Genomic DNA, 24,831 nt, shown 5'->3' with positions numbered 1-24,831 from the left:
CCTTTCTGTTCATATTTCTTCTTTATAACTTAATATTTGTTCCTGGGAATGGTTCAGCACCTCTGGCTCAATGCCAACATACATACTCTTAATTTAGATTTAATGGGGACTAGAGTTTCAGCCAGAAGATGGAAATTAGGGGAAAAAAAGAGGGAATATAGAGCAAAAAAGAAAAAGGGTGTTTTATGTGAGAAAATGCTGGTGAACACTTCACCAAGTAAAGTACGTGGAAACTATAATGGCAAAGTTATTCTRAATTTGTTGACTGGAGCTTTTTGAAGCTGATAAACTCCTCTTAACTCTCATCCTTTTAAATTTTATCAAGCTTTTCCCCTTGGATCTGCAAGCAAGGTCGGCCCATTGGTGACATTTACAGTTAGAAATGGAAATGGTGAATTTGGAAGAGGGACATTTCATTCAGGGGGTGATAACTGCAGGGGCTGCAGCTTCCTTGGGATTGCTCTCCTAATCCCCACACCCAGGGCTGATAACAAAATTTATTTGTTTTCCCCTTGTGTTTGGATACAGGATCTGCTGCAGCTGGTGGTAGCAGAAGAGAATTTTGTTCTGGCTTTGAGAAGGCAGAATTGGGGCTGATTTCTTCCAAGCTGCATCTGACTTAGTGAAATTGGAATAAAATTCGTGTAAATGGAAATAAACACTGATGGCATGAAGACACATTGCTGTGTGTGGGTTGGAGCTGCTCTGCCTGTTGTAATTTGGTGTTGAGCCCTCGTTTCGAGGCTCTGGGATGGAATATTTGGGTATTCCTGATCTGAGATCAAACACTTTCAGACTATAACCTGTGAGAGGTGGAGAAGAGAGGTTGGAAATGCAAAATTACTTTGTGTTTGTGTTGGAGAAAGGTTGAATTTAGTGATTTGCTTTTTATTTAATTTAATTTTGAAGGCACATGCTGGGATTGTCGGGTTGCCTGTGCAGGACCCACAATTGGATGCGCCATGTGGGTCTGATCATCATTCTAATTACTTCTCATTTTATTTCTCTTCCCCAAAAATATGATGGACTGTGTTTTATGAGCTTGTTTGCTAAAGAATCCTGCTAGAAAAATATCTCTGCTTTTTGGAAAATCCTTCAAACTCAGGATTTTCTGTGCTAAATACGCAGAGCATTAAAGTRGATTTATACAAAATCATTGCAATTCCTTCAGGCTGCTTGAAAAATCCTGATAAATTTGTAGCTGTGATGGGTTTGAATGCAGCGTCGGTGAGTCCTGGAAATCACAGAGTGAATTCTATAAATAATGAGGTTTTTAACAGTTGGGTTTTGCTCTAATTTGGCCTTTTTTTGGTGCTCGGGGTGGCGGCTGTGTCCCCTGCAGCTCCAGGGRTGGAACAGCTCTGCTCTGCTCATCCTGGCCAGGCACCAGCATTTCTCAGAAATGGCAAATTCCCTTTGCCAAAATTGCAGCCACACTCACAGAAACACTGCCAGGGTTTTTGGGCTGGCTGCCACAGCCTGTGCTGGCCCAAAMCCCTTTCACCATGAGCAGAATTTCAAGTGACTCAGTGCTGGCAGTGCTGGTATTTTGAATAAACAGTTTGGAGATGTGGGGAGGTCTCCTGGATGGGCTTGCTCAGAATTCTTCTCTAGGTTGTGTTGCTCTCCTAAAAATTTGTCCTTTCTGTGTCTGGCTTAATGGATTTCTTGGGCTCAAGTGGAAGAGGAAAATCATTATGCACAGTTGGATTTGGTTCTGTGTCAGTGGTAATGGATGAATTATCATTTCCATCGTTAAATCTCAATTTATCTCTCCAGTGTTTTTTACTCCAGGTTAAAAAGGAAAAAAAATCCACTGATCTCTTGGTATTCCTTGTGCAGCCTTTTGTAAGAAAGCATGGATAAGAGAGACAACAGTGAATTTATTTCAATTTTACAAGCTGAAGGTTTCTCTTAAAACACTAATAAGTGTGTTTATTAAAACACTAATAAGGGTGCCACTGGATAATCCCTCTGTAGGTTGGTCATTTCTCTTGGATCTGAATCTTTGTAGAAGGAGAATGGAAGTTTGAAGGCCCTGTGGCTGTATTGATATTTCCCAAATGTTGCTGTGTCGATATTTCCCAGATTTTGCTGTATTGATATTTCATAGATGTTGCAGTATCAATATTTCCCAAATGCTGCTGTATCCATATCTCATAGATGTAGCTCTATCAAAATTTCCCAGATTTTGCAGTATTGATATTTCCCAAACATTTCTGTATCGATATTTCCCAAATGTTTCTGTATCACTATTTCCTAAACATTTCTGTATCAATATTTCCCAAACGTTTCTATATCGATATTTCTCAAACATTTCTGTATTGATATTTCCCAAATGCTGCAGTATCAATATTTCCCAAATGTTTCTATATCAATATTTCCCAAACATTTCTGTATCGATATTTCCCAGATGTCTATGTATTGATAATTCCCAAATGTTTCTGTATCAATATCTCCCAAATGTTTCTATATTGATATTTCATAGATGTCCGTGTATCGATACCTCCCAAATGTTTCTGTATTGATGTTTCCCAAAAGTTTCTGTATCGATATTTCCCAAATGTTTCAGTATTGATATTTCATAGATGCTGCAGTATCAGTATTTCCCAAACACTGGTGTATCAATATTTCCCAGATTCTGCTGTATCAATATTTCCCAGATGTTTCTGTATCCATATTTCCCAGCTGTCCACGTATCAATATTTCCCAAATGTTTCTGTATGGGTATTTTCCAGATGTCAATATTGATATTTCCCCTCATTTCCACCCTTTGCTGTGTTCCAGGGGTGCATGCCTTGGCCGGGAGCTGCCTGGAGGAGCTGCTGCAGTGCGTGAGGAGTTCTGCTGCTGCTGCTGAATGATGTCCGAGCAGGATTTGGCAGATGTGGTGCAGATTGCTGTCGAGGACCTGACTCCAGATAACCCAGGTGGGAAGAGCATTTACAGAAGCACAGCCTGAACTTTCCTTTAAAAACACAAACCCAGTTTTTTATTCCAGAAAGTGCCTTTCAAGCCTGTATCCCATGTTTTCCATAGCTTCTCTTGTGTATCTCCAAACCTTTCACATCAGATTTTATTTCACTTCTCTTTTAAAGGCTTTATTGCCTTTAAATCTTGGGGTAGACAACCCCAAAAACTGACTGAAATATTCCTGCAATTTTGCTTTTCTCCAGTCCAGCTACACGGTTAGGCTTTCCCTCAAATGGGATCTGTCACCCATCYATCAGGAATTGTTGTTCTATGTGTAAAATAGTTTCTCTTGTACATTATTAAAATTCTTTGAGAACACTTCTGAAAGCAAATGTTGTGATATCCCTTGCTCAGAACTTTGAAGTGAAAATATATAGAGATGCTGATCTTCTGTAGCCATTGCAAATTAATGAGTGAAAGAGCAGCGATGGAAATGAGAAACACGGACCAAAAAAGTGCTTTTCTGATACGAAATGAAAAGGTTCCTTCAGAATTATTCCCAAAGAGTTGGAGGAGAAGCTGGGACCTGCATGTCCTTCAAGTCTTTGCTCAGCTTGATAGAGGAACCCAAACCTGATCCCATCACCACTGTCAGATATTCGAGAGAAACCCAAGGAAGTGTCAAAGAACACATTAAATATRTTAATGAAATAMATTTTCCATGCTGTTGTTTGTTCCWATTAATATATCTTGAATTTGAGCTTTGTCCTGTTGGGTTCCAAACTCTGGCAAAGCTTTTTTTTCCTTTGCAGTTGTGTTGGAGAACCATGAAGTGGCAGATGATGATGTRGAACCTGCCCTGAAACGTCAGAGGATAGAAATCAACTGCCAGGATCCCTCCATTAAGGTTCTTGAATTCCCTTTCCTGCCTTTATTTGTAATGCCAATTAAGTTTCATTTCTTAGGGGAAGTTATTACAAGAATGAACTGTTTATACCTAATACAGGAATTATTCTTGTAAATGCTTGTTCATTTCTAGGCATAAATTTTAAAACCTGGATGATTTTCTAATTTTCCTGTTTAGAATTACACCTTTACATGCAATGTAAAATATAATCAAAATTAATTTTGCTGGCTCAAAACATCAGCATTTACATTTTTTGATAAGCCAAAGAAGTTGAGTGAAAAGATAAACTTGAGGATGTATTTGTGTTACGATATGTAGATACTTTCAATATGTTTTAAATTATTATTTGAAGCTGACAATGTTCTCCTGATAGAGAATTCAGATTTAATTGAGGCTCAGGAGCTCCAGACTTACCCTGCTGTTCTCACTGGTGTGATTTAGGGTTGGTTTTTGCCCTGGAGTGTGAGTACATACAGAACATTTTACTGCCACAGCCACTGCCATGTGTAATTCTGTGTTTTTGGAGTGTTGCCAGGAGCTGGAGCTCTGTGCAAGGAGGGATTTGGGGTGTTTGGTGACTGCAGGGCCACAAGATGGCACAGCTGCTGTTTGCAAAGCACACAGYGTGAGCTCTTCCCTTTAATGGCCTRTTTTCCCAGGAGAACCCCAGTGGAATATGTTTTCTTTTGAAAARAAGATTGCTTAGCAAAACAGATTTTATTTATTTGCTTTTCTTGATTTGCTGTTCGGCAGGAAACTGAAGTGAGTGGCATTAATTGTCTCCGAGGTTTTTCTGTGTTGATATAATTTCCACTGCAATCATCTGAATTTATCTGTTTGGGCAGGAGAAAAAACTGACTTAACTTTATCCAGGAGGATGCATTCAGAGATTTATAATCCTTTTGTTTTCACATGTGGAAGGGAAGGCTTTGGCAAGTCATTAGAGATGATTTTGCGGTGGATGAAATCATCCTGACAAAGTGCTTAGGTGAAAATGGCTTTGGCTCAGCTGCCTTTGGCTCCTAAATAAAGATCTGGAAGGATGTGAGCCTGCTGAAACGCTCCTGGATGTCATCAGGGGTGAATTTTGTCACCAGACAGGCTGCGAGTTCCTTTAGGATCGCTTCCCAGGCACGCTTAGCCAGGGTTTCCTTGGGATGAGCGGGGTGAGAGCAGGAGCTTTAACAGCATTTCCTGTCCCTCGCCAGTCGTTCCTGTACTCCATCAACCAGACCATATGCCTGAGGCTGGACAGCATCGAGGCCAAGCTGCTGGCRCTGGAGGCCACCTGCAAATCCCTGGAGGAGAAGCTGGACCTGGTGATGAACAAACAGCACAGCCCCATCCAGGTGCCCATGGTGGCCGGCTCGCCGCTGGGCGCCACGCAGACCTGCAATAAAGTGCGATGGTAAGGGCCCAGCACCATGCATCCTGCACCCTGAACACTGCACCCAGCACCCTGAACATTGCACCCTGCACCCAGCATTCTGTACCCAGTATCCGGCACCCAGCATCCTGCACCCTACACACTGCACCCTGCACTCAGCACCCTGAACATTGCACCCTGCACCCAGCACTCTGTACCCAGCACCCAGCATCCTGCACACTGCAACTCACACCCAGCACCCTCTACCTTGCACCCAGCACCCAGCACCCTGAACACTGCACCCTGTACCCTGCACCCAGCACCCCACACACTGCACCCTGTACCCTGCACCCAGCACCCAGCACCCTGAACACTGCACCCTGAACACTGCACCCAGCACCCTGAACACTGCACACTGTACCCTGCACTTTACACCCTGCACCCTGAACATTGCACCCTGTACCCTGTACCCTGCACCCTGCAGTCAGCACCCTGTACCCCACACCCTGCACCCTGCACCCAGCACCCTGCACACTGAAACCTGAACATTGCACCCTGTACCCAGCACCCTGCACCACGCACCCTGCATCCTGCATCCCGTACCCAGCACCCTGCGCCCAGCACCCAGCACCCTGCACCCCACACCCTGAACACTGCACCCTGTACCCTGCACCCAGCACCCTGCACCCTGAACATTGCACACTGTATCCTGCACCCTGTACCCTGCATCCTGCACCCCACACACTGTACCCTGCACCCAGCACCCCGCACCCTGCACCCTGAACATTGCACCCTGTGCCCAGCACCCTGAACATTGCACCCTGAACATTGCACCCCGCACCCTGCACCCTGAACATTGCACCCTGTGCCCAGCACCCCGCACCCCACACCCTGAACACTGCACCCCGCACCCTAAACCTTGCACCCTGCACCCCACACCCTGCACCCTGAACGTTGCACCCTGTACCCTGCACCCAGCACCCTGAACATTGCACCTTGCACCCTGAACATTGCACCCTGTACCCAGCACCTCACATCCCGCACCCTAAACCCTGCACCCTGAACATTGCACCCTGTATCCTGTACTCCACACCCTGAACACTGCACCCCAGAACTCCAACCCTGGGGCTCTTCCTGCTCTCTGCACACTGGCCCGGGGCTGTGTGTGGAGGTGCAGCTCATTTGTCCTGAAGGTAATTCTTGTAGCAGTTTCCTGATGTTTCTTTGAAGCAGACGCAGGTCCAGGGATGGTTTGCAGCTATTCCCACATTTCATCCTGACTTAAACCAGACTCCTTTATCCATCCCCTGGAAAAGCCTCAGCAGCTCTTTCAGACAGGTCTTTGAGATTGGCTCTGCCTTTATTTATGGCTGTTTTGACTTAATGAGTTCATCATCATTCTAATTGCTTCTCATTTTACTTCTCTTCCCCAGAAACACARTGGAGTGTGTTTTATGAGCTTGTTTGCTAAAGAATCCTGTTAGAAAAATATCTCTGCTTATTTTGGAGTTCGAAGTTGGAGATGGAAAATCTTGTTGAATAATCTAATGCAYTTTGCTGAAAGAGCAGGCTTGACCTGCAGCCCCTTTGTGTCTCACTTGCCTAATGTGGTTTTAAATACCTAAATCTTGATGTGTCTGTCATCTTATCATCGAGGTGATCCCAGCCAGAGAAAGCTGCTTAACAAAAGGCTCTTTTCTCTAACACTTCTTCCTCCTCTTTCATATTTTGATAGCTAGAAAACACTTCATACTTCTCTAAATAACTATTTTTTATTCTCTGTTACAAAGGTGTTGCAGGCATTTAATTTTTCTTTAAGGTAGGTTTTATGTCTGCCTTTAACCTTTGTTTTTGGAGGCTTCATACATTGCAAAGATTAATTATGGCTGAGTTTTGTAATAACAGAAATAAGATGGAGTAARTCCTTGGATCATAGAGGAAGTGACCAGAGTTTGACACTAGGGTTTTTTTTAAATGCTCTTCTATCAATAATTGTGTCTTAAAGAATCTTCTTGAAATCTGGGCTGATTTTTCTGGTCATTATTTTAGAGATCTTCAASTTCTTGTGCACGAGCTGAACTTTTCACTGTGCTTTGTGCACAAAAGGCTTCAGAAACCTTTTCAGGACCCCATGGCCCCTTTGGGACCCTATTAATTCATGCTCAGTGAATGCTTTCCTCTGTAAATTGTACTATTTTGAGTTTCTTAAGGGATTTGTCAGACCTGAGCTGCTTGTTTTGTTTTGTTTTGAAATCTCTGCAGCCATCAGAAACCTGTCCTGTGTGTTAATGGTGTTTCCTCCTTGGGTTACAAAGTTTTGGTGGCAGTTTCTCAGCCAGCCTGAGCATCACTCAGACAAAAATCTTGAGGTTCTCTGCCCCAAATATTTGTTGCTGTTGGTCTGAAGCTGCACCCATTRTCAAATGTGTGATGCCAGCAGAGCACTGAGAGCTTTTTGTTCTGGAGCAGCCTGTGGGGCTGCAGACAAACTGGGGCTGGGTGTGTTTAATTTGGCACTGGGGACACTCTGCTTGCACAGGGATGAAATGWTTCCCTGAATTCCCCATCTCTCATCCATAAAACCCTTCAGCACTTGGTGATTGTTCCCATCAGAGCCTGCAAGGGCTGTGCCATGGCTGCAGCTTTGTGTCCTTCCCTGTCCATCACAGARGGCAGAGCTTTCATGAGGAGTTGGTTTGGGGTTTATTGATCCCAGGGATAAATCCCAGGGATTTGTTGATTATTGGGATGGGGATTTTCAGCTTCTCCCTGGGAATGGGGTTCTCCAACCTCCTCCTGTCCCCAAACCAAGGCTGGGTTTGCTGCTCTGACACAAAGTTGTCATTGAAGGCAGTCAGGGATGATGGTGCTGCAGTGCCAGGAGAGCAGCTYTTGGAAAAGAATGGGAATAAATCCACAAAATAGCCCTGGATGCTGGCTGAGCCTGAGCATGGGGCCTGTGGGAATCCCAGGAGCTGGGTCAGGGCTGGGCACCATTCTGCCCCTCTCCCCTGTGCTCAGGGCCAGCAAAGGAACAACCTGGAGCTGGGGAGAGATCCAGAGGAGGCTCCAGGAGGAGCAGAGGGATGGAGCAGGGAGGGAGAGCTGGGAATGTTCACCTGGAGCAGCTTCAGGGTGATCTTAGGGCCTGAAGGGGCTCCAGGAGAGCTGGAGAGGGACTGGGGACGAGGGGTGGAGGGACAGGACACAGGGAATGGGGTCACACTGCCAGAGGGTGCATTTAGATGGGATATTTGATAGGAATTATTCCCTGTGAGGGTGGGCAGGCCCTGGCACAGGGTGCCCAGAGCAGCTGTGGCTGTTCCTGAATCCCTGGCAGTGCCCAARGCCAGGTTGGAGATGTTCAGAGGCAAATGGATTAAACCCAGATGTAAATAAATGGAGCTCAGGTATTTTCCTTGAGCCCTTTTTGTGCTAAAATTGAGATACAGACCACACACATCTGGTTCTGCACTATATGCATTTGTGGCTAATTGATAATGACAAGCATAGRGATTAAAATGTTTATATTTTTGTCTTTCATGGGAGTGGGAGAATTAAACRGAGCTGTGGATTAATTGCACTCAGTTAATGAGCCAAGATCCATCCTTGAGCAAGGCGTGGTGGGGGTTGAACATTGGCTGGTTGATGTGGAAGCTCCTCAGATGCAGTTTTACACCAGCTGGGATGTTTGAATTCSCTGTGTTTTTGTAGGTGGGGATCATTAAAATGTTTCTTTTGCCATTGAATTTTATCAGCAGGGTGTAGCAGGTTCTGCAGAGTAGGATTTGTCCACCCACTTTGCAATTTGCCATTTGGCAAAACCTCCTGGCTCCGGATCCCCCAAATTCCAGAGCTGTGTTCCTGCTGTGGGATTGTTTCTTTGCTTACAAGTGGTTTTGGGGTCAAATCATGCAAAATTGAGAGTGGAGATGATTTTAAATGAAGTTGTAAAGCAGGGAACGTGGTGTGGAATGAATTGTAGGGGGCCTGTTCTAGATTTAGCAAAAATATTGTTGCTCTTGCATAAAACCTTTAGGAAAACAAACCAACCTAAGAAATGTAATCAAGGCATTGGTGTATAAAATCTAAAATAGCCAGAATTCTATTTTTGAAATTTATAGATAACTATATATTTGCTTTTCTGTGAGTTACAAACCTCTTGGCCAACCTAATTACATTTTTATCAGRAGGATTTTTACAGATTATAATAAACTATCCCACTATGCTAATCCAGACTTTTCAAAGGAATAGTAATTCCTCAGCCCTTATCACTGAGCAGTGGCTGCTGAGTCCCTTCCCTGTGCCCAGTGCAGTGTTTATTATAACTCATTAAATGATGGAAAACCACTCTCCTCCCTTTTATTTCACTCAGTGATAAATAAATTAACATTGTGGTTAATTTATTTAAAAACAAAAACCAGGATTTTTGCTGGTTTTAACATCATTTAAGAGCTAATTGTCCATTCTTGGAATTGCTTCTGAAGACTCTGAATTTGCAGGAATATTTTACTGGAGTATTTTATCAACCAGTAATATTTTACTGGAGGTATTTGAAACAAAGTGTGGATTGAGGAGCAGAGGAYCCTGCAAACTGCAGGGTGCAGGTTTGTTTTTAGGGTGCAGATCCATGAATCAGAGCTCCCTGAATGCCAGGACTGCAAAAATATTTCCCTGGAAGCAGCTTCAGGCCTGGAAACATCTCAGGAGCAGCTGGGATTTGTTTGGGGCTGAGAGAGARTCAGCAATTTGGGGTGTGATCGAGGTGAGCTCTAAAGGTTTGATCTGGAGAAGTTTTGGAGTTGCCCAGGTTTTCCAGAATTCCTATCACTCCCCAGAAATCCCAGTTTGTTTTGGGTGTTTCAGGTTTTCAGGTTTTTTAGGGCCTCATGCAGCAGCAAAAGTGCAAACAGTGAATTGTGGGAGGGCTGGACTTTGGTCCTTGGTTGGGATGGTCCCTTTGGGATCAATCAATCCCCAAATTTCTCCTTTCTGTCTTTGCTCCCCCAGGAGCAAAGGTTTATTTTCAATCCCCAATCCCAATGGATGGCTGGGGATCCTCCCAGCTGRAATTCCTGATTTCCTGCAGGATTGAGGAGGAAGTGGCTGCAGGAGAATGGCACAATTGTGTGGGGTCTGTTCTCACCCAGCTGGGGCACAAAGTCAATATTGACACCATGGAAGGATCAGCATTCACACTTCATCACCCTCTGCAGGAATTTCTAACTCCAGTTTAGAATCCCAARGTTTTTAAAGAGCACTGAAGAAGCAGAATATGGATATTTTGGATAAAAATAATTTGGTAAAGTGGAATTTTAGTTAAGGGAGTCGGAATTTGAATGGCTGTTCATAATTTCATGGATTGGGCTACAAAATTATTAATTTTCAAGCCTTTTGGGGCTCCTGTTTTCAGTTCTGATAAAGAGATCAAGGRGTTTCTGCACATCATTTGTGTATGAGCACACTCTGTTTCCAGGCTGAATTTGTGGATTATATTTTATATTTTTTTTACACAAAGGAAGTCGGTGTCTGTCACCTTAATGCCAGATTTCAGCCTGGAAAAATCATTGTGCCCTGAAATACATGATGAAAACCCCAAATTCCTTCTTGAGGTGTAGCAGAGAAATTTCTCTGAAAATTACAGTTTTGTCCTGCATTCAAAAATGGAGTTTATAAACAGAGCTAATGAAATAAAGGCATTATTAGATTATCTGTCAGATCTTTCTTTCTGCAGGGTCATGTTATTTCTCTGGCTGTGCTATGAAAAAAACAAGSCCAAAACTTGACATCTTCAATTCCTTGGAAAACACAGCCATGCTTTCCAAAGTCTCCTAATTTGTCACAGAACTTGTCAGCCCCAACCCCTGGAGATTCACAGAGTTTTGTTTTGCCTTCCTGGAAAGATGAATTTCATGTGGAAAGCCCTGATCCATTCAATTTACGAGCAATGCAAGTTGATATTGAAAATAGTGGCTGGGATTTTTATTAATTCCAAATTCCCCCAGGATTTTTATTAATTCTAAATTCTCCCAGAAGTGGCATCTTGGATTTATTGTGGAATTTCACATTCTGTGAGTGTTGCACTCAGATTTTGAAATTCATTGGTGGGATTTGATAAATGGGGAAATGATGTCTGACTTCCAGACAGCATTTAGGGGAAGAGGGGAAGGTCAGTTATGGAATTAAACCAACAATTTCAGCATTCCATCTGTGTTTTGGGGGTTTGATGATTCCTGCATGGAATAATCTGTACAAATTTTCCAACTGACCAAGATTTGAACTGTGGATTCCTTGTCCCCAGTGCTGTTTGTCTGGARTTAATGGTTTCTGGTGAAATGTCATTTATAGGGAGAGCTGAGCAAGTAGCAGCTGATGATTTARGGCCGAGAAAAGGATGGAAAAAGTGTGGTTTGGATCCTTTTAATTGTGGTTTTAATTGTGCTGTTTCAAATGGGCCTGTCAGGCTCAAAACTTTCAGAAAGATCTAATTGTGAATTCTTAAAGAGAATTGGCAATGAGCACCAAGTTTTAGGTAATAAAKCTCCTTCAAGTTTTAGACAAAGGTTTCAGGTGTGTTATAAGCTTTGATGTTTTACTTTTTGCCTGGAAATTATACATTGTCTCTGTGAACTTAGCCCAGGATAAATGTGAAATCCTTAAATTTGGGATGTTTGAAGGATCAGAGGGAATTCCTGTTCATTCCACATATGGATAAACAGTTTATTTATTCCCAYTTAGCTGAAACATTTGGTTTGGATCAGAGACCTCAGGGAATCCTTTTCATTTCATTTAGAAGTGACATYCTTTAATTGTAAGGATTTCTGGGCAGGAAAAAAAGAGAAATACATGGGAATCAAACAGGATTTGAGTTTAGACACAGATTAGGGAGACATTTACACGTCTAATTAATGTCTGAGAACATTTAAAATCCATTAAAATGTGGGTGAACCTCTTCCCTTGCCAAATGCCATRGATGAGATGAATTCCAGGGAAAGCAGAACATTGAATTCTCTGAGAGCACAGCCAGCTCTCACATTCCAGRAATCTGGAAAGGTGCATGGCTTGGAATTGGTTCAGGAAACTCCTAAAGAAACAATTAAAAATGATTGTATTTCATTAAAGGGGRCAGGTTTTACTTCATGGATATTGGAAAATGGGATAATAATTCAGTGAAACCCTAAAAATCTTCCTCTGTGTGTTTAAAGGAATTTATCAGGCAGGCAATAAACACAAGGGGGCAGAAAAACCTTATTTATTCTTTGGGGTCCCAGCCTTAGAATTGAAATATTTTGACTGTTTTTTGACTGAATGTTTTTTGACTGTTACAGTCGCTGGGAGTTTGAAAATCCAGCAGTAAAAACACTCCCTKGAAACTTTTCCTGTAGGTTGGGAAGTGAATTCTGCCAGTGCAAGGRAATGAATGGAGAGCAGAGCAGGTAATCCATCAGTGATTAAAGGGAAAGGGCTTTGGAAATTAAGGAGTTTAGGCTTTGCTCCAGAATAATTTATGTAACAGTTTAGAGCAGGTTAAAATCCCAGCAATTCTGCTTTTAAAAGCTGCAAAAACAACCAGTCTTGCTTTTTTTTTTAACCCAATAATTGAAATTTATAACAATTTTAAATAGTTTGAAAAAGAAATAATTTACAGTGGGTTTGGAGAGCCCAAAGTTTACTTGAGGCAGGATGGACAAGAGCAGGAGTGGATTCAGAGCTTCCCGAGGATGAAGCAGCTGARAAGGTTGGGATTGCTGATCCYAAARRTSTTKCCCAACCTTGGAACTTTGGAATTGTAGGGAGCCTGTTCTAGATTTAGCAAAAATRTTGTTGCTCCTGCATAAAACCTTTAGGAAAACAAACAARCACACTCTATACAGCCTCTGTAACCTCTCACATCTCCTTTTCTTGGCTTCACTGCTGCATTTCCAACCCTAAAACCCCTCTGTTTGCACTTGGAATGACTTCCCAAATACCCTTTTTCCCTTTTTTAGGGAACTGTGAATTTCTGCAGCTCTATCTATTTATTCCATGAGCACAGGGTGGAGGTGAGGCAGCAAATCTGCTCCCAGGAACTCCCAAAATTGTGCTTTCCATCCCAAGGGAAGAGTGGGATTTCTTTCCCATCTCCTCAGGGGATCTGGAAATTTGGGATTCAATCCCAGCTCCCCAAGTGCAGCATCTTTGGCCTGGCTGGAAAATGTTTGTGGGGTGGCAAAGGCACAGAGCTGGCTGGGAAATTGAGAAAAGCAGGAAAAGCAGAGAAACCTGGTGGGAATTATTTTTAACCCTCTCAGAAAGAGCTGAGGGTGWTTGCAGAAACCTGATCTTGTATTTATTTGTTACCTGGTGATCAGTGAGGCYTCAATTCCTGGAATTACTTACTGTAATTAATACCTGGAAAATCAATTTATAACTCTRCCTCCTCCATCCCCCAGATTTTAAYGYTTTAAATTTAATGCTGATATTAGAATTGGTCAGAAAATCAGGAAAATCATCTGAAAGTAATAAATGGTTTAATAAAGGATCCCAGGTCTTTACTCCTGTTTCACAAAGGGTATTTTAAACACCCAGAATGTCTGTTTTAGTCAATAATTTCCCTCTTAGGAGCAGGATCAGGATCAGCCCAGCCTCCCTCATTCACCCTGAGCACAATCTCCAGTTGCTGCAGTGCTGCTCCTTATCTGGCTCAGGAAGTTAAGGCTCAAAGAAGGGTAATAACTGTAAATTTCTTCCCAGACTGTCTGAAAACAAGATATCTCTGCTGTTGTATTTTTATGAGTACATTTATCTTCAAAAAGGGTGGCATTGACCTGGTAGTTACGGCGTGACCCGGCCTTTTCTTGGCCACAATCAAAAGTAGAAGGCTCATAATTAATGTCATTTCTAACACTTTTCAATCCTGGTTATGTCATGTGTGGCCTAGATGGTTTTGGCTATTTTTTGGCTTTGTTTTTTTGCTAATTTTTTGGTATTTTTACTGATTTAATGTATTTTGTTAAAGGCAAAAGGTTCCTTRGCCCCTGTGTCACCACACTTAATTTTTACACTTTCAGTTGTGCTTAAAATGAGAGATTTTAAATTTTATTGTRCTTTTAAGATCTAAAATTGTTGGCAAAAAAAAAATTTACAAAACAATTTTACAAAAAAAAAGAGATGGTGAAAAATCCCAGAAATATCAAACCTGGCTTGGGAAAAGGAGGATTTGGGGTCACTTGTGGCTCTTGGGGAGTTKATGAACTCCTTGGAAATGGGTGTTGTCCTTTTGGAATGGCTCCATTTGGTTCTCCAGGTGGGTTCAGCTTTCCTCTGAGCAAAATAATCCACAAGAGAGTTCAACAGCTTTTCAAATTRATGGATAAAGTTAATTAAAGCTGGTAATTGATGTCCTGCTGGCTCCAGCCAAGCAAAGGCTCCTCTGTAGGCAAGGATGGATTTTGTAACTTGGAAAATCTCTGCTTTGTATTTATWTGAGTTGAAAATTGGATGTTGACTGTTCTTAAAGGGTTTGGAGAAACCCAGATTTGCTTTATCTTTGTTATAAATTGATCCCAACCCTGCCAGCCCTCAGCTCTGTGGATTTTTCCAGCCATGAATTTGGCTTTTCCCATTGCAGGAGCTCATCCTTGGGGCTGTCTGCTCTGGGGGATGCTCCACAGTCCCTGAACCCAAAGATCCTTTTAATGCCTGAAAATGATGGATGACTGCTGCTTTTTTGGCAGACTGAACCATGGATTTGGGAGTTTAAAGTTGAATTTTTGAGGTGTCTGTGCGGCCTTGGCTCCCCACGYGCTCAGTGAACGCTCTGGCTGTTGACAGCTTTGTTCTCTGGAGGAGCTGCGTTCATTTTTGGGGCACAAATCCAATGTAATTTGATGTTTTCTCAGCCAATTTGTGCTTTTGTTTCTATGTGAGATCCTGAGTGGGTTTTCTCCCTCCTTTCTGGACAGGGATCCTTAACAGTGTGAGCAGCAGGCGAAGGAAGCAGGTGGCCATCAGGAGGAAGGAGCATTTTTGACATTATCTCCTGAAATAATGATGAAAAGATGCTGTTGGTAGGGATGAACACGAGTGTTGGTAAAAGATAAAACACCAAAAAAATAAGGAAAACCCCCCACTTGTACAACAATGTTTGTTATATTTAGATTTTCCCCCTGGCAGGGATAATTGTGACATTCCCCTAGAGCTCCACAAATGAATTGTGCATTTCAGTCTCCATCCCCAGCAGCAAACTGGGAAATCCCAGAGTTCAGGAGTCCTTCCCATCCTTGTTTTTCTAAAAATGGAGAGTTTGCCAGAGAATTCCAGCTCCTCTTGCCATGAATTCTCCTCCATTAACTGATCAGTGGGAGCAAGAACGAGGGAACAACCTGTGTGAAAACCTCACTTGGAATTTTCATCCATTTGCAGAAACATTTTTGTGATTTTCAGAAACACTTTTTAGCTCAGGGAAGAGAGAAATGTCAGATAATTCCTTCTGCTTGGTTTTTTTTCTCTGTCCAAATGGGAACCTGAGCTGGGGGAAGGAGGAGAGGACGGTGCTGGCATTGCCAGAAAATTACCATTTTTTTGTGGTGGTGCTTTGGGCAGCTCATTGGCTGCAAAATATAGCCTGGCCTTTTGTATTAAAAAAAAAACAACCCCAAAACCAAAGGCTAAATATGCAGTCATTAATTGGTATGATTATTTTTTAGGAATATTTTCACCTGTAAATTTGATTATTCAGTAAACTGCATTTAAAAATTCCCCAAGATATCTCAATATCTGCAGGTTGCATGCATTTAAAATTTTTTTGGAGAGTTGTGTCCAAGAACAGGCAAATTGCTGCTCAAGTCTCTCCAAGTCCTGATGCTTCTGGGGAAAGGAAAATGTGAGCACAAATGGAAAKTTCTGAGTGCAGATGCTCTGAGTTTATGAATATTCTGACCCCCAGAATATTTTCTTTCCATCTTCCCCCTGAGTACTGGCAGAAAGAATTGCTTCCCTTGGGATCTGAGGGAATATCCAAAGCTTTTCTYCTCCTTGCTTGTGTTTTCTGTGTTTTAGTGCATCAGGAATGGTTAAAGTTGTTAAACCTTCAAAAAAGAAAGAAATTGGAATTTGCTGTAGTGAGTTTTAATGGGTTTTTGTCAGGTTGGCCCAATATTTTAATTTTATGTAGAATTCCATGTTTTATTCTGTGTCTATTCAGCAGATTCCTAAATAGATCTGAAAATGGGGAATTCAATGGGAAGGAAATTCCTGAATCACCCCCACAACTCCCTGCCAGGTGGGAAYTGAGCTCTGCTCCCAGGGAACAGGGACAGRATGGGAGGAAATGGCCTAAAACTGCTCCAGRTGASRCTCAGATTGGACACCASGARGAATTTCAATCAATTCCATAAAATTTAACATTCCTAAAACAAAGCAACCCCCCCCCCAATTCCTTATTTTATGCCAATTTTTAGTGCTAAAACTTTTTTTTTCTTTCAAACTTAATAAGAGCGAAATGCTAAGGATTTTCTAAATGTAATTTTATTGCATTTATCTCTCCAGTTGAAATTAATTATTCGAAGTCTTCATTAAAAATAAGCTTTGGTAARTGACATTTGGAACAGGCCTCCAGAAGTGATTGCAAGGGAGATGGTGATAAAGAGCAGTGTCTGAAARGAAGTGTAAAACATTAGAAATGGGGATGTGAGAATTGCAGGGGAGCTGTTTGGACAATTTGGGAAATGGAATGAGCACACCCACGTTGCTGCTGGCCTGGGAGCCACCAGCACAACTCCCTGCTTTATCAATGTTTGGGGCAGTTTTCGAAATGTTTGGTTCAGAGAAAAGAGGCAGGAGTTGTCTGTTTTTCAAAATAAAACTCTGGAGGTTTTTCTCCTCAAGCAGGTGACTGGAAGTGTCCTAAATCCCGATTATCCAGGGAACAACAACAGGGAAACAACAGGATTTGCTTTCTTTTTTTTTCATGTATTTCTTTCTGAAATGGAGCCCCACGTGCTCACGAGGAGCTCTGGCACAGTCTGTGCCTGTCTGGGCTGAGCCAAACATCTCTGGATGAGCCAAACATCTTCCAGAGCTCCCCAACTCTGCACTCTGGTGATCCTGCATTCCRTGAGGAATCCCATCTGCTGCAGTCCCTGCAATGGGAGGCATTGAGCCTGAGGTTTTTGGGGCCAAAAAATCCGGGGTCAAGCATTTTATCCATGTCAAAAATCGGGATCCATTCCTTGTGAGCTCAGTGACGGGGCCTTATCTTTCCTTTTTGATGGATAACACAGGAATTCTTGAGGCTGTGCTCTGCTACAGCTGAAGGAAACACTTGCTGTCACTTCATTTGCATTCCAGCAATTAGTAAAGGGAAAATTAATGGCCATCAGTCACGTTTRGGATGCTGGACCGGGAAAAATCAGAGCGAGCTGTTTCATGTGGGAAGCAACAGGAATCTAAACTGGAATTTCTCTCCTCCATGAGCACAGCAAAAAGCTTTAATTCTCAAATTCACCCATTGGAATCCTGAGTGATGGCGTGKCAGTAATGTCAGTAATCTCTGAACAGATTCAGTGCTGTTTACTTTGTATTCACTTCTGCAGTCCAGTGTCAACTTATCTTGAGTTCTTTCCTTCTCTATTGTCATCAGGAGTGACCAGAGAAGGTTTTTCTGCTTTCTCGCACAACGGATGCTTTCTGTTGTTTGGTTTTAGGTTTTTTCCATGTGTRAAATGCACACAAGAAGTGGTTTGGTCATGTTTTTGTTGAAAGTTGGTCATGTTTTTATTGAAAGTTGGTTGTGTTTTTATTGAAAATTGCAGTTTGGTCCTGCTTGCTCTGATGCTCCTCGTGCTGCTCATTTTTCCCTCCCAGAGGACAGCACATGCTCTTTAATCAACATGATTATCTGCTTTTGCATTAAATCCTTCCCAGTTCTTCTTTCCTTGGATCATCCTKCTAAAACTTGTGCGTTACCTTGTGAATTGGCCACATTACCCCTGAAAATGCTCAGATTCTCCCAAAAAGAGCCTGGTGCAGCTGTGATTGACTGACTTCCTCCTGCATGTCCTGAATTGATGATTTCTTTGCTGCTTCCCCAGGGGTTGTGGACTTCCCTACAATCCATTGGATCCATCCTGGAATCATTGCAATATTTGGGGTGGTGGAGATGTCAGGATGGGTGGATCAGTGGTGGCAATGCCTGATCCACACCCCCAAACCCTTCCCCACTGTTCATGGATCAGCTTTACTCCTTTACATCCCCTTCCCTCTGTGTTTTTCCCTTGCAGTGTCGTCCCTCAGACCACGGTGATCCTCAACAACGACCGGCAGAACTCCATCGTGGCCAAGATGGTGGGGCAGGAGGAACCTCTGAGCAGGGCAGCTGATTCCCTGGAAAACATTCTCAGCAAGTCAGTGACATCCCTACACCCATCCCCTCCTTCCCGAGCCCTTGGAAGGGGAAATCAGGGATGATTGATCCTTGAAACTGGGCTGGGATGGTTTCTTTTCTGCCCTCCTGATGGGGAGAAGCTCCTGGAGCAGTGGGATTAGCTCAGTGTTGATTGAAGCTGACAGAGAAGGATTTCCCATAATTGTGGATTTTACATGGATGCACAATCCCTTGGGAACGTGCCAAGATCCTGTATTTAACCAGCTGAAGGAGGAGTRTGCAGTCCAAGGAAAACTTGGACTATCTAAAGCAAATTTGAAAYAAGCAGAACTCAGGAGCTGTTTTGTTTTATAGCACATTTCTTATGTTATTAGCGTGTTTAATTCCCCCATAACAATGTGCAGGGCTCTGAATTGATCCCAATAACCCCCAAATTTTGATTCCATTTCTGCTCAGGAGTTCTTTTGTTTTATAGGACATTTATTTTGCTATTAGCATGTTTAATTCCCCCATAATGATGTGCAGGCCTGTGAGTCAATCCCAATAACCCCCGAATTTGGATATTCCATGATTCCCTTCCTGCTCAGGAGTTGTTTTGTTTTATAAGACAATTCTTTCATTGATCAGTAGTTTTAATTCCCCCATAGCGATATGCCGGGCTGTGAGGCGATCCCTATAACCCCCAAATTTGGATATTCCATGATTCCCTTCTGCTCAGGGTTTCTTTTGATTTATAGCATATTTCTTTTATTATCAGCATTTTAATTCCCCCATATCAGTGTGCAGGGCTATGAGTTGATCCCAATAACCCCTGAATTTTGATTCCATTTCTGCTCAGGGGTTCTTCTGTTTTATAGGACATTTATTTTGCTATTAGCATGTTTAATTCCCCGATAATGATGTGCAGGGCTCTGAATCGATCCCAATAACCCCCGAATTTGGATATCCCATTATTCCATTCCCGCTCAGGAGCTGTTTTGTTTTATAGCACATTTATTTTGCTATTAGCATGTTTAATTCCCCCATAACAACGTGTAGGGCTGTGAATTGATCCCARTAACCCCCGAATTTTGATTCCATTTCCGCTCAGGRGCTMTTTTGTTTTATAGCACATTTCTTTAGTTATTAGCATGTTTAATTCCCAGATAATGATGTGCAGGGCTGTGGGTTGATCCCAGAAAGCCCCGAATTTGGCCATTCCCCACTCACTCTCCCCAAGGGCACCCTTCCCTCACCCTGACCCCGTTCCTCGCCCGCAGCGCGGTGCCCGGCCGGCGGCAGAACACCATCGTGGTGAAGGTGCCAGGTCACGATGACAGCCACAACGAGGACGGCGAGAGCGGCTCCGAGGCCAGCGACTCGGTGTCCACCAGYGGCCAGGGCGGCAGCCAGAGCATCGGCAACAACGTCACCCTCATCACCCTCAACTCCGAAGGTGCGCGGGGAGCGCGGCGGGGCGGGCTCGGGGTCAGCTGGGAAATTCCAGCCTGGAGTATCCAAGGTCCAACCTGGAATATCCATGGTCCAGCCTGGAATATCCATGGTCCAACCTGGAATATCCCAAAGTCCAACCTGGAATATCCATGGTCCAACCTGGAATATCCCATGGTCCAACCTGGAATATCCAAGGTCCAACATGGAATATCCATGGTCCAACCTGGAATATCCATGGTCCAGCCTGGAATATCCCATGGTCCAACCTGGAGTATCCATGGTCCAACCTGGAATATCCATGGTCCAACCTGGAATATCCATGGTCCAACCTGGAATATCCCAAAGTCCAACCTGGAATATCCAAGGTCCAACATGGAATATCCCAAAGTCCAACCTGGAATATCCCATGGTCCAGCCTGGAATATCCCATGGTCCAACCTGGAATATCCCATGGTCCAATGTGGAATATTCCAAAGTCCAGCCTGGAATATCCAAGGTCTAACCTGGAATATCGAAGGTCCAACTTGGAATATCCCATGGTCCAGCCTGGAATATCCAAGGTCCAACCTGGAATATCCAAGGTCCAATTTAGAATATTCCAAGGTCCAACCTGGGATATCCCATGGTCCAACCTGGAGTATCCAAGGTCTAACCTGGAATATCCCATGGCCAACTTAGAGTATTCCAACATCCAACCTAGAATATTCCAAGGTCCAACCTAGAATATTCCAAGGTCCAACCTGGAATATCCCAAGGTCCAACTTAGAGTATTCCAGCATCCAACCTAGAATATTCAAAGGTCCAGCTTGGAATATTCCAAGATCCAACCTGTAATATCCCAAGGTCCAACCTGGAATATCCCAAAGTCCAACCTAGACTATCCCAAGATCCAACTTAGAGTATTCCAACGTCCAACCTGGAATATCCCAAGGTACAACCTGAAATATTCCAAGGTCCAACCTGGGATTTTTAGGTGCTGCAGTGAAATGGTATAGAGGTAAATCGATCTGAAGAATTTGGTTTGCTTCCTGAAATTATTTTCATAGGATTGTCCAGCTTTTGTAGCTATTCATACGATATATGAATATTAATTATAAACAGATTTTAGGTTCTGGCCTGTTCGGTTGGGGTTGTTTCCAAGGATATTTATTTCTTTTGGGGTCAATGGGGAATTGCAGCCGACTGAGACTGTGAAAATAATGATCAAATGTATTTTTGTGGAGTCTGTTTGTGTTTCTGTATGAGAAATGTGTGGCCAGCAGGACTAGGGAAAGGATTGTCCCTCTGTGTTGGACATCAGGAGGAATTTCCTCATGGAAAGGGTGCTCAGGGTTGGCAGGGGCTGCCCAGGGAGGGTTGGAGTGCCCATCCCTGGAGGTGTGCCAGGAATTCCTGGAGGTGGCACTGAGTGCTCTGGGCTGGGGACAGGGTGGGCATCGGGCACAGCCTGGGCTCTGATCCTGGAGCTCTTTTCCACCCTCAGTAATGCTGGAATTCTCCCTGCTCTGCCAGCTGTGCCAGGAGCAGTTTCCAACCTCAGGAAGGAATTTGCTGTACAATTCCCTTTGTGCCTTGGTGTGGCACAGACCTGCACAGACAAATGTGATGTTTTATGCCATTGCCGTGGATGTAAATTCAGGAGAAACACCTAATCCATTAATGTCTCCAGATCTGATTGCCCTCAGACCTTTGGAGCACTCATCCATTAAAAATCTCAGAGATTGATGAACGCTCAGAGGATCAGATCACTGATCCCCCTGCAGCTGCCCTTGCACGGGAGGGCATTGCTAAGTGACTTCACTGCAGGGTGGCACCACTTCAATTATTGATAAAGGACGAGCTGGAAAACAATAGGGAGAGGCAAAGTCACAGCAGCCCTTGGTTTTCATCAGCTGGGGCAGAGTTTGTGCCCTTCTTGCTCAGAACTTCATTTGTGAATGAATTCTTTAGGCNGATGACAGCCACAACGAGGACGGCGAGAGCGGCTCCGAGGCCAGCGACTCGGTGTCCACCAGCGGCCAGGGCGGCAGCCAGAGCATCGGCAACAACGTCACCCTCATCACCCTCAACTCCGAAGGTGCGCGGGGAGCGCGGCGGGGCGGGCTCGGGTCAGCTGGGAAATTCCAATCTGGAATATCCCAAAGTCCAACCTGGAATATCCATGGTCCAACCTGGAATATCCCAAGGTCCAATCTCATCTATTCCAAGGTCCAACCTGGAATATTCCAAGGTCCAACCTAGAATAATCCACGGTCCAACCTGGAATATCCAAGGTCCAATTTAGAGTATTCCAAGGTCCAACCTAGAATATTCCAAGTCCAACCTGGGATTTTCCAAGGTCAAACCTGGAATATTCCAAAGTCCAATTTAGAGTATTCCAAAGTCCAACCTAGAATATTCCAAGGTCCAGCCTGAAATATCCCATGGTCCAATCTGGAATTTTCCAAGGTCCAATCTCATATATTCCAAGGTCCAACCTAGAATAATCCAAGGTCCAATCTGATATATTACAAAGTCCAACCTGGAATATCCCAACTCCAACCTGGAATCTCCCAGTTCTAACCTCGAATATTCCAAGGTCCAATCTGGAATATCCCATGGTCCAACCTGGAATATCCATGGTCCAACCTGGAATATTCCAAAGTCCAGCCTGGAATATTCCAAGGTCCAACTTAGGGTATTCCGAGGTCCAGCCTGGAATATTCCAAGGTCCAACCTAGAATAATCCAAGGTCCAACTTAGGGTATATTCCAAGGTCCAACCTAGAATAATCCAAGGTCCAACTTAGGGTATATTTCAAGGTCCAACCTGGAATATCCAAGGTCCAGCCTGGAATATCCAAGGTCCAGCCTGGAATATCCCAAGGTCTAACCTGGAATATCCCAAAGTTCAACCTGGAATATCCAAGGTCCAACCTGGAATTTTCCAAGGTCCAACCTGGGATTTTTAGGTGCTGCAGTGAAATGGTGTAGAGGTAAATCGCTCTGAAGAATTTGGTTTGCTTCCTGAATTATTTTCACAGGACTGTCCAGCTTTTGTAGATATTCATACAATATATGAATATTAATTATAAAGAGATTTTAGGTTCTGGCCTGTTTGGTTGGGGTTGTTTCTGAGGGTATTTATTTCTTTTGGGGTCATTGGAGAATTGCAGCCGACTGAGACTGTGAAAATAGTGATCAAATGTATTTTTGTGGAGTCTGTTTGTGTTTCTGTATGAGAAATGTGTGGCCAGCAGGACTAGGGAAGTGATTGTCCCTCTGTGTTGGACATCAGGAGGAATTTCCTCATGGAAAGGGTGCTCAGGGTTGGCAGGGGCTGCCCAGGGAGGGTTGGAGTGCCCATCCCTGGAGGTGTGCCAGGAATTCCTGGAGGTGGCACTGAGTGCTCTGGGCTGGGGACAGGGTGGGCATCGGGCACAGCCTGGGCTCTGATCCTGGAGCTCTTTTCCACCCTCAGTAATGCTGGAATTCTCCCTGCTCTGCCAGCTGTGCCAGGAGCAGTTTCCAACCTCAGGAAGGAATTTGCTGTACAATTCCCTTTGTGCCTTGGTGTGGCACAGACCTGCACAGACAAATGTGATGTTTTATGCCATTGCCGTGGATGTAAATTCAGGAGAAACACCTAATCCATTAATGTCTCCAGATCTGATTGCCCTCAGACCTTTGGAGCACTCATCCATTAAAAATCTCAGAGATTGATGAACGCTCAGAGGATCAGATCACTGATCCCCCTGCAGCTGCCCTTGCACGGGAGGGCATTGCTAAGTGACTTCACTGCAGGGTGGCACCACTTCAATTATTGATAAAGGACGAGCTGGAAAACAATAGGGAGAGGCAAAGTCACAGCAGCCCTTGGTTTTCATCAGCTGGGGCAGAGTTTGTGCCCTTCTTGCTCAGAACTTCATTTGTGAATGAATTCTTTAGGCYWTCATAGCTCTGAAGRCATGGAATCATTTGGGTTGGAAAGGAYYTTAAAACTCATTTAGGAATTTTTKKGATAAAKCAGATTYGCTGTGAYGGGGCRGTTTTGTGTTTCTTCTGAAGGTGMTGARTTTTACTTGGAAAAACTTGGCAAGAACTTGCTGTTCAAAATAYCAGACAGGGTTGGGTGGRAWAGTGGGAAGGAATTCCTCCCTGGGAGGGTGGGRRGCCCTGGGGTGGAATTCCCAGAGGATCCCTGGAAGTGTCCCAGGCCAGGCTGGACAGGGCTTGGAGCAGCCTGGGACWGTGAAGGTGTTGGGGTTGGAATTGGATGAGTTGGAATTGGATCATCTTCCATGTCCCCACCCAAACYATTCCAGGATTCTGTGATTTTTCCTTTGTATTCCCAAGGAAATAAAATCTTTCTTTCCCCTCACAAGGACAGTCCAGTGAAGAACCCCAGCTCAGTGGGTGCTGYTCCTTGTCCAGAATTCCCAGTGCTGAGCTCCATTTGGTGTTGGGAGGAGCTTTGGGTGAAGGTGACTTCACAGCTCTTGAACCTTTCGTTCAGAATTCCAGCCTGCTTCTCTCCCTTCCAAGAATTTAATGACTTTTAATTAATAAAGCCAGTACTCTGGAGTCTCTGCCAATTAATCCTTGCCCCTGTGAACTCTTGCTAATTGACAGGAGCTCATTTAGAAGATCACAGAATCATGGAATGGTTTGGCTTGGAARGGACCCTGAAGCCCATCTCGTTCCAACCCCCATATGATGCTGATGTTGAATTTTCTATACATCAGCCAAAACCTTATTRAATTTCTCTAGAAACTGAGGTTTATTTTTGTAGGTTAGGATTTGTTTTTTCGGGGTTTATTTTAATTTTTTAAAGATTAATTCATCTCTCTGCCTCTCTGCACCTACC

At 43.7% G+C, this 24,831-nt stretch overlaps 1 protein-coding gene across 1 annotated transcript in view; it reads left to right on the top strand.

Annotated features, from left to right (window-relative positions):
- Positions 1-2,792: 2,792 nt before the first annotated feature.
- BANP (BTG3 associated nuclear protein) overlaps positions 2,793-24,831 on the top strand; it is a gene marked incomplete at its 3' end in the record, with an annotated part of 50,195 nt that continues 28,156 nt past the window's right edge. Inside the window, exons 1-5 of the mRNA XM_057382943.1 lie at positions 2,793-2,930; positions 3,726-3,820; positions 5,029-5,228; positions 18,449-18,571; positions 19,812-19,987. Of these exons, the coding sequence (XP_057238926.1) occupies positions 2,861-2,930; positions 3,726-3,820; positions 5,029-5,228; positions 18,449-18,571; positions 19,812-19,987 (664 nt within the window). The remainder of the gene's footprint in view (positions 2,931-3,725; positions 3,821-5,028; positions 5,229-18,448; positions 18,572-19,811; positions 19,988-24,831) is intronic.

Source organism: Malurus melanocephalus, unplaced genomic scaffold (assembly GCF_030028575.1).
Source record: "Malurus melanocephalus ecotype Western Australia unplaced genomic scaffold, MMel_1.1 scaffold_593, whole genome shotgun sequence".
NCBI classification, from domain to species: Eukaryota; Metazoa; Chordata; class Aves; order Passeriformes; family Maluridae; genus Malurus; species Malurus melanocephalus.
This window is presented reverse-complemented; position numbering and strand designations above follow the sequence as displayed.